General features: G+C 38.0%; 1 protein-coding gene across 1 annotated transcript in view; it reads right to left on the bottom strand.

Annotated features, from left to right (window-relative positions):
* Positions 1–1421: 1421 nt before the first annotated feature.
* Positions 1422–10509, bottom strand: part of STK33 (serine/threonine kinase 33) — a 96363-nt gene continuing 87275 nt past the window's right edge. Inside the window, exon 12 of the mRNA XM_052652533.1 lies at positions 1422–1631. Coding sequence (XP_052508493.1) covers positions 1422–1631 — 210 coding nt within the window. The remainder of the gene's footprint in view (positions 1632–10509) is intronic.

Here is a 10509-nt window from a genome sequence, read left to right as displayed (position 1 = left end):
ATGGCAGTTTTAAAATAAAGTGGAGACCATGTACACTAGCCATGTTTTGGCTGGCAGATTCCCTTGGGGGAAGCATATTGAACGCGCTGAGAAAACACTGGCTGAACTACTTAGCCAGGAATGACACATATCAGTGTTATCTTTGACCCATTTGGAGGCCCAGCTGTGTCTTCCAATTAATTGCAAGAAGCACATCTACTATCTTCAGTCACTGGGGCAATTTCTATGCGATTAGTACCTTCTCAGCCGGCTAGGTGTGGGGCATTTTGGAGGCCCAGAAGACAATCCCACAAGGGCCTGGAGTGACGTGTAGATTACTACTTTATAACAGGAGAAGCAGATACAAATTGCTTCCTGAGAGTTTGTCTGTGAGGCCAACGGAACCATCTCTTCACCCAGTGTGATCTAGAATAGCAAAACTATTTGTCCAGGTGCAAAGGATCTGCCTGCAATGCAGGAGAAACAGGAGACGTGGGTTTGATCCCTGGGTTGGGAAGATCCCCTGGAGGAGGGCATGGCAAACCACTCCAGTATTCTTGCCTGGAGAGTCCCATGGACAGAGGAGCCTGGCAGACTATGCTCCGTAGGGTCGCAAAGAATTGGATATGACTGAACGACAGAGCACGCACAAAGGAGAGACCTTTGATAACTAAGCGAAACCCTGTACCATCCCCTATGTCCTGCCTCATGACCTTCCCCAAAGATGTGTGCCTACCTTTGCAGCAGCAGATCAAGCTCAAAATATGCTTTTCAGAGCCTAGAGGACCTGATTATAGTCACCTCTTATTAATATAAAAATTGACGTGCATGGGTAACATCTGTTTTTTTATTGATTAAATCAATACACTGGGAATTTAGCAGCAAGTTAATGGCAAATAGTTACAAAATCTACTTTTCTACATTTAAAATAAGCTGTCTTAAACAATCTACAGCAATCTAAAATCACAAGAACACACGTGACTGGCTGAAGCACTTCAGCTGTTATGCCTATGGCAAGTTTATTAGTAATTTCCTAACAAATCTCCTAGTGCAAAGTGCACATAATCATCTGGAGCCTCTACTACCATATTTGGCTCTCAGTTTCCCCTAAAAATAATTGTGCCTAAACGTAAGAATCTTAAGTAAAACTGGGCAAGTGTGCCCACAGCTTTGCTTTGAGGGCATTCCCTCCTCTAAACAACTCTTAAAAATACCTTGAGTTGATTTCAGCCACACCTGCCATCAAATCTGTTGGTGTCTGTCCTTCAATACCACGCTGCTTTGGAGTTGAGGAGCTTCAATTCTAAACTGGTACAAACACTTGGCAGGGCTCAGTGCAGCTAAAAGGCTAAAAGCTCAGCACAGTACTGTCCTTTTCCCCTCCTACCCCTTCATTCTTAGCACTAGAAAGAGCAGCTCTGTTTCTGCACCATTCAGCATTGTTAGGGCTTCTTTTTGGATCTAGGCAGGGCAAAGGATTTAGCAGTGCCTTTGGCCGCTGTTCCTTGGCTTGAAGTCACAGGTGGTTTCTCAACTTCTCCCTTGAGCTCAACTGGAGGGAGTCTGCTACCTACAGAACTTGTAAAACTTGTGTCAAAGTTGTCTATATTTTCCTTCTTACTGGGCACAGGAGTCTTTTCATAAGCAGTGGGCTAGAAATAAAAGAAAAGGCCTGGATTAATGTTCAGACACAAAGCAATATACATCAGTTCAAAGAGGCAGGGGCTACAAAATTGCCAATGATGTACAGGCTGAGCTCTCTTCAGATATGAGGTATAAACTAATGACATTGTGAAACTGTCATTAAATGACAAAGAAAGCTCCAGTAGCTCCTTTAAGAACACTGAATTCTTTAGTGTATGGGGTAGAACAAACTACAGGCACAACTTCAAATCCACTGCCCTACAAAATGGAAGTAGATATCTAGTACCATTCATACAGGGAAGTCCATCTGAACACAGCTGTTGTCATTCATCTTTACAGACTTCTAGACGAGCCTGGAGAAGGCAATGGCAACCCACTCCAGTACTCTTGCCTGGAAAATCCCATGGGTGGAGGAACCTGGTGGGCTGCAGTCCACGGGGTCGTGAAGAGTCAGACACGACTGAGCGACTTCACTTTGACTTTTCACTTTCATGCATTGGAGAAGGAAATGGTAACCCACTCTAGTGTTCTTGCCTGAGAATCCCAGGGACGGCGGAGCCTGGTGGGCTGCTGTCTGTGGGGTCACATAGAGTCGGACATGACTGAAGCGACTTAGCAGCAGCAGCAGCAGCAGCAGACGAGCCTCCCGTGACAAGCGCATCGTGACTATCCTAACTTGGTATAAGGTTGCTGCATGTGGCCCTCTCCTCACATGTTCACCCTTTTCTGCCTTGATTCCAGGGCCTGGCTTCTAACCTTAGTCACACCACTTGGGCAGGAATGAAGACCTCTTGGAGTCTTGGTGCCTCACACTTAAATGAGGAAAGTGATATTTGCACATTTACCACATGGGCTTATGATGAGAACGAACTACTCTGGTGGCCATGGAAGTACTTTGTGAGCTTTAAAGCATGAAACAAGTCAAAAGAATTTTAATCGGCAATTGTGTTTTCTCAGGTCACTTCACCCCACAGTAGAGGAAACGGTCTCTAATCCTGCTGTCGTGAGGGAAGCAAAGTCCATTTTGACCTTAGACTCATTTTAAAAGTTATCACTTCTCATTAAAAGAAGCTGGGCATAGAGTTCATAGAGCAGAGAATGTCTCAGGAGACCTATACAAGCAGGATGGGGGACGAGACATAGGGGTACAGATGCAGCAACTGCTTATGTACATAGAATGATCTGGAAAAGGCTTGCAAGCTTAATACTCTGGCTAACTGAAATTATATATAAGAGTTAATAATCAGGTTAACAATTTTCAAAGAATGTGAAAAGGTTACATGTAACACAAAACAAATAAACCTCATGTGTGTGTGTTGTTAGATTTTGTTTTTTTTAATCACTCTTATCACACAAGTGACCATGTTCTATACATGGCTGTAGGCACTTCATATATATTTGTCCAGTGAATAAGTGACCTCCCAGGGCTTCAGCAAAGCCTCAGGTCACTTACGGATTTTTGGTACCTATATTTTAAGAAAGAAAAACTTTACCAGATGTTTGCTTATTGCAGACAGCCCTTAAACATGTGCCTCTTCAGACCATCACCCATGTATGACTTTAATAATAGTATATGTCAGTTCTTAAGTTGGTAATTTTTGCACATTGAAAAATTAATTTGTATAAATTTGGACATGTAAAAAGGTCTTTTTACATGTCTGTTTTCTGTTTAGATTCATTTTCTCAAGAAAATTTCTGGATTGCTTCTCTGTGTAATGTTTCAACGAACAGAAAATAATTAAAATGTGTTAGCGTTCAGTAATACAGGTTGTGTCTTCTCCTTGAAAACTCTTTACACTTAGCAACAGGCTAACAGTATAACACCCATGATGTTCTAGAGACAGGTTGAAGAAAAGTTGCTTTGTTTAAAAAATACAGAACTGGTCCTTAGCTTGGGCATTTAAATTCATAAAATTTTAGTGTTTTTTTTTTTATTTTAAGTCACTTGACATACAAATTCTTTTAAAAGGCGAATCTGAGTTCAACCTCTTTTTTGACATTTCCACCTCTTGAGTTATCATCTAAGTAGTTGAAGAAATGCTTTTCAATGTGTCCACTGCAACTAATAATCTACAGAATAGAAATAGAGACAGTCATTTTCCCTTTAATGTGTTCATACTCATATATGGTTTAACATTTTCATCCTTCTTCATTTTCCATTTGTTAATGTACTTGAGTCATTAAAGTAGACTCAGAAGCTGAAGTCATCAAGAAGAAATACTCAGAAACAGCCTCCATGGGCAGGATTAGTGATATAAATATTGTCTTTCTCTCTCTCTCTTTTTTTTTTTTTTCAGAAACACTAGAGGTTCTGGTTTCTTCGGATAAGATATCTTAAGATAATTCCCAGAATTTCCTGGCAAAGTGGAAGGAAAAAGGAAACTAAACCAAAATGTTTGGTTGCTTCAGGGTAGGAACACGGTATTTCTCAGTTTCATTTAGAGCAAGATGAGAAAATGATATTACTCAGCCACATTTATCTATTTTACTTACATAGAATTTTAGTAAATTATTTTTTTAAAGGTAGTACCTTCCCATGATTTAATATCCATAGCATTCTAAATCTCCTCCTTGCTCCCCAGTTAACTCAGCTCTGCCTCCCATTGGAGACAATGAATAACTGTCAATTTACAGTGCACATTCCCAAAGAAATTTTATGGAACTTCAAGCAAGTATTAGGTGGAACCAAATGGAATTGGTCATTATTTTTTCTGTCAAAACAGCTTAATAATGGCAATTTTATATGGTTTAATCTAATCTATATATCAATACACTTTCTTCTCACTTTTTAAAACAAATGGGTAGCCCACTGTAAACAGTCTTTAAACCTTGATATTTTTAAACTAACAACAGTCTTGAACATCATTCCATGTCAATACATAAAAGAGTTCTCACTCTTCTTTCAGCATATGCAGTGTCCTCATGTCTGAATGCACCATAATGTATTTAGCCAGCTTCTTGCTAATGGACATTCAGGTTGCTTCTAATCTTAACTGGTAAAAAGATGCTTCTGTGAATAATCTGGTACTTGTGTCATTGTGTACATGTGTAAGGATATCTACAGGATATATATTTTAGAAGTAGAACTTCTGGGTCAAAGTTGTATGGATTTGTAATTTTGAGAGACATCATCATATTGCCTTCTGTTGTAGCTGTACCAACTTATACACTTACAGAAACATTATGAGTACCTACTTTCTTATTTCTTTTTCAATTTGGTATCAAAAACTGATGAAAACGAATACAGTCAACCATAATTTGGGGCTATTATGACTCTATTTTTATGTTTTTGCTTTGCTTGTTTTTAAAATTGAAGTGTAGTCAATTTGGGCTTCCCTGGTGGCTCAGTGGTAAAGAATCCGCCTGCAATACAGGAGACGTGGGTTCGATCCCTGGGTCAGGAAGATTCTCTGGAGAAGGAACTGGCAAGCCACTCCAGTATTCTTGCCTGGGAAATCCCATGGACAGAGGAGCCTGGTGGGCTGCAGTCCATGGGGTCACAAAGAGTCAGACAAAAATTAGCAATTAAACAACAACAATAATATTTAATTTACAATGCTAGGTTAGTTTCACATATATAGCAAAGTGATTCAGTTCTATATATATTCTTTTTCAGATTCTTTTCCATTATAGGTTACTATAAGATATTGAGAACAGTTTCCAGTACTATACAATAGGTCCTTGTTGCTTACCTATTTTATTAGTAGTATGAATATATTAATCAAAACCTCCTAATTTATCTCTTCCCCTGCTCCTTGTATCCCCTTTAGTAACGCCAAGTTTGTTTTCTATGTCTGTGAGTTTATTTGTGTTTTGTAAATAAGTCCATCTGTACCATTTTGTAGATCCCACATATAAAAAATATTATGATATTTGTCTTTCTCTGGCTTACTTCATTTAATATGATAATCTCTAGGTTCATCCATGTTGCTACAAATGGCATTATTTCATACTTTTATAGCTGAGTAATATTTAATATTCCATTATATATATATATATATATGCCACAGCTTATTTATTCATTCATCTGCTGATGGACATTTAGGTTGCTTCCATGTGTTGGCTATTTTAAATTGTGTTGTTATGAACAAAGGGTGCATGTATCTTTTAAAATGACTGTTTTCTCCACAAATATGCCCAGGAGTGGGATTGCAGGATCATATGGTAACTAGTTTTTTAAGAAACCTCCATAGTGGCTGCACCAATTTACATTCCCACAAACTGGGAGGGTTCCTTTTTATCCACATTGTCTCCAGCATTTATTATTTGTAGGTTTTTTAATGATGGCCATCTGACTAGTGTGTTTTTGTAGCTTTAATTTGCATTTCTCTAACAATTAGCGATACTGAGTATCTTTGCATGTGCCTTTGGTCATCTATATGTCTTCTTTGGAGAAATGTCTACTTTTTGATTGGGTTCTTTGATTTTTGGATATTAAGCTGTATGAGCTGTTTGTATATTTTGGAAGTTAATCCCTTGTTGGTAGCATTATTTGAAAATATTTTTATTCAACCATATTTTAACTGAGTTTCAAAATCAGCCTGAAACTGGCTGCATGGAAACAAATCACAATGTTTGTTTATTCTTTACTCCCTGGTAACATTAATGCAAATCTATTACCTTTATGCAAATATTTATTGCAAATGCTTAAAAGCTTTTGTGTGGTATGTGTGTACCTTGTAAAATGTTATGTGTGTATGTACTTTACCATTTCTCTTTGCTAATCTGAAGTTGCATTAAATTTAGGACGCCATTGTTTAGGAATCAGAATCATTAGAGCTTTCCTAAAGACTGAGCCTTCCTTCTTAAACATCCCCTCACTGAAACTGTTCTCTGATGCTAACAGAAACGTGGAGGCAGGCTGGCCCACGTGGTGCTCTTCAGGCCAAGCTATAGATTTCTTCACCAAAAGCCAAGCCTCTCATCTCCTTGGAATATAAATAACCAGGGCAAATTCCAACTTCCATGCTTTTCTCTAGGATTTTTTGAAGGTTTCTTCTGTAGGTTATAGGTTATCTAAAATTTCAGTTTCTCTTTTTCTTCTCTCATAGTTGATGTGATTCTTCAGGGATCTATGCTGTAACTGATGCAATTTTACAGTTTTGTATGTTTTGTAAGTATTAGAACAGAGAAATGGAAAGTGAAATTTCCATAGCCAAGGCTAGAAGTTACTAAGATCTTCCAGGCCATGAAAGGTGCATAGAAGGTGATGAGCTCCCATAAGATTGTACAAAGGGGGAGAAAGATGAGAGAGGAATCTCCATATTCATTTCTAGGGGGAAAGAGGCTATCTAAATGATCATTATGAGATTTTTGGTCATAACTATTAGTCCAAAAGAACACTTAAAAAACACTATAGATTGTTCTCCAAGAGAGGATCTAAAATTCATTGCAAACTGCTCTAAAGATACTGGTGTGCCATACCACTGCACAGTGATCAAAAGAACCTGGCTATCATCAGAAAGCATCTTAGAAATCAAAGAAAAAATTCTTCTATCCTTAGTTATCATGAAGAATTCATACCTGAAATTCTGCAACCAGTCTGAATAGATACAAAGGGACCAGAGAAGGTTTATATACAGGCTATTGATGTGAGAATGGATGGAAGTTTCTTTATAAGAGTTAATCAATCTAAATTTATAAAGAATAAGAGGAAATATGCTGTCTAGCGCTGTGGAGCTAGACAGCGTCTTGAGTGCTTCAGTCAGGATGGTTACAACAGGGGCTCACCTAAGCAGCATTTCAATTGTTCCTCATCTTTGGTGAACTCTCACTGTCTAGGACTGCTGAAGAACAGTCATTCCTACTCGAGGTAGAATGATGGATTAAGATAACCTTATATGGTTTCCCCCACCCAAGTTCCATTTTTCAGTAATCCAGCACCATGGGCCTGATTTCTCCAGATTATATTATTAATCTTGAAAAGGGGGCTCCATATGTGCAAAGTGATATACATAACAAGAAAATTGGGCTAAGTGCACATATTTCATTATTCACTGGCATAACTTTAACCTGATAAACTCATCTGGATATAATACATGCAAAACCTGTAAGCTCTAGGCATATCCTTGAAGTTAATACCAGTACACGATTACTAGAAACTGTTACCATTTCTCTGAATTTTGAGTAAAATACATGCTATTTAAGTAAAGTGGTTTATCACCATAGCAACCATTTCTAGAGTCACACATTCAAATTATAGGCCTGCACAAGGTCCAAGTGACAGAATATTCTGGTATAAGTTTTCAGCTATAGTTTTACTAGCTCTCACAGTCCTGTGCTTTTCAAAAGGAAGAAGGAAGGGAAAGAAAAGCAAAGGGAAGAAGAGAAATTGAATTTCAAATATATATCAATATATTTCTTATATAAGCCTACTCACATAAAGAGCAAAGCTAGTGGAGGTGATGGAATTCTAGCTGAGCTATTTCAAATCCTAAAAGATGATGCTGTTAAATGCTCCACCCCATATGCCAGCAAATTTGGAAAACTCAACAGTGGCCACAGGACTGGAAAAGGTGAGTTTTCATTCCAATCCCAAAGAAGAGCAATGCTAAAGAATGTTCAAACTACAGTACAACTGAGCTCATTTCACATGCTAGCAAGGTAATGCTCAAAATCCTTCAAGCAAGGCTTCAATAGCATGTGAACCAAGAATTTCCAGACGTACAAGCTAGATTTAGAAAAGACAGAGGAATCAGAGATCAAATTGCCAACATCTGATGGATCATAGAAAAAGCAAAGGAATTCCAGAAAAACATCTACTTCTTCTTTGACTACACTAAAGCCTTTGACTGTGTGGATCACAACAAACTGTGGAAAATTCTTAAAAAGACAGGAATACCAGACAACCTTACCTATCTCCTGAGAAACTTGTATGCAGGTCAAGAAGCAACAGTTAGAACCAGACATAGAAAAACAGACTGGTTTAAAATTAGGAAAGAAGTGTGTCAAGGCTGTATATTGTCACCCTGCTTTTTTAACTTCTATGTAGAGTACATCATGCAAAATGCTGGGCTGGATGAAGCACAAGCTAGAATTGAGATTGCCAGGAGAAATATCAATAACCTAGATATGCAGATGATATAACGCTAATAGTAGAAAGCAAAGAGGAACTAAAGAGCCTCTTGAACATGAAAGAGGAGAGTGAAAAAGCTAGCTTAAAACTCAACATTCAAAAAACTAAGATCATGGTACCCAGTCCCATCACTTCATGGCAAATAGATGGGGAAACAATGGAAACAGTGACAGACTATTTTCTTGGGCTCCAAAATCACTGCAGATGGTAGCTGCAGCCATGAAATTAAAAGATGCTTACTCCTTGGAAGAAAAGCTATGACCAACCTACACAGCCTATTAAAAAGTAGATATCACTTTACTGACAAAGGTCCGTCTAGTCAAAGCCATGGTTTTTCCAGTAGTCATGTATGGATGTGAGAGCTGGACCATAAAGAAGGCTGAGTGCCAAAGAACTGATGTTTTCAAATTGTGGTGTTAGAGAAGACTCTTAAGAGTCCCTTGGACAGCAAAGAGATCAAACCAGTCAATCTTAAAGGAAATCAACCCTGAATATTCATTAGAAGTACTGATGCTGAAGCTAAAGCTCCAAATACTTTGGCCACCTGACACAAAGAACCAACTCACAGGAAAAGACCCTGATTCTGGGAAAGATTGAGGGCAGGAGGAGAAGGGGATGACAGAGGACGAGATGGCTGGATAGCATCACCGACTATATGGACATGAGTTTGAGCAAGCTCCAGAAAACAGTGAAGGACAGGGAAGCCTGGCCTGCTGCAGTTCATGGGATTGCTTAGTGTGAGACACAACTGAGCAACTAACACTTTCACTTTTCATAGTAAGATACGCTCGTAAAAATTTTCTCATCTTTTACACAGTTGAAAACTTTTAAAAATTTTATGTTTATCCTTGAAGGAAAATATCACCAGATATAGAATTCCAAGTTGACAGGTTTCCTGTTTTATATTATTTCCCACTTAGCAGTTTAACAATGTTGTTCCATTATTCTCTGGCTTCCATTATTTCTGTTGATATGTCAAAGTTGCTCCTTTGACGGCAATGTGCCTCCTCCCTTTACTCCAGATGCTTTCACAATTTTCTCTCTCTGATTTAAAGAACTAGTGGGCACAATTCGAAGCAACCACAGACGCCAAAGTGTAGTGAGGGAATTCCTAAAGCAGATAGCCAGAGAAAGAGACTCTTACATTCCATTCACCCAAGATAAATGAACCAACCTATGATTTGAACTGCTAAGAAACAATTTTCAGTTTTTATCCAATCAACTAATTACCTGCTAAAACAGAAATGTCAACACTTTTTGAAGGAACACAGTTGAATTCAGAGTTAATACAACACAACATTTCCAATGTCCAGGATACAATCCAAAATTATTTAACAGAAATAATCAATAGAGACAGATTCTGAGATGAACCCAAATACTGGAAATAGCAAATAAGTGATTATCATTACTATTATCAATGATGTAAAGTGAAAAATTATATGATAAATAAAATAGGTCTCCATAGAAAAATAGAAATAATAATAAAAAAAGACCCAAATAAGAATTTTAGAACAAAATACAGTATCTGAAATTAAGTATCAAACCAGACAGATTTAACAGGAAAATGGACACAACTGAGAAAAGAGTAGCCCTGAAGATAGATCAATAGAGTGCATCCAATTTAAAGAACAGGTTGATAAAAATGAACACAGCCTTGGAGGCTTACTGAACAATATCAAGTGGTCTAACATATGAGTAATTAAGAGTATCAGCAAAAAGAAACTGATTACAAAATTTCCCAAACTTAGCAAAAGACAGAAATACAGATCCAAAAAGTTCAGCAAATCCCAAGCAAGATAAATGTGAAGAAC

This window comes from Budorcas taxicolor, chromosome 15 (genome assembly GCF_023091745.1).
Source record: "Budorcas taxicolor isolate Tak-1 chromosome 15, Takin1.1, whole genome shotgun sequence".
Taxonomy (NCBI): domain Eukaryota; kingdom Metazoa; phylum Chordata; class Mammalia; order Artiodactyla; family Bovidae; genus Budorcas; species Budorcas taxicolor.
Note: the sequence above shows the minus strand (reverse complement) of the source record. Positions and strands in the feature narration are given on the sequence as shown.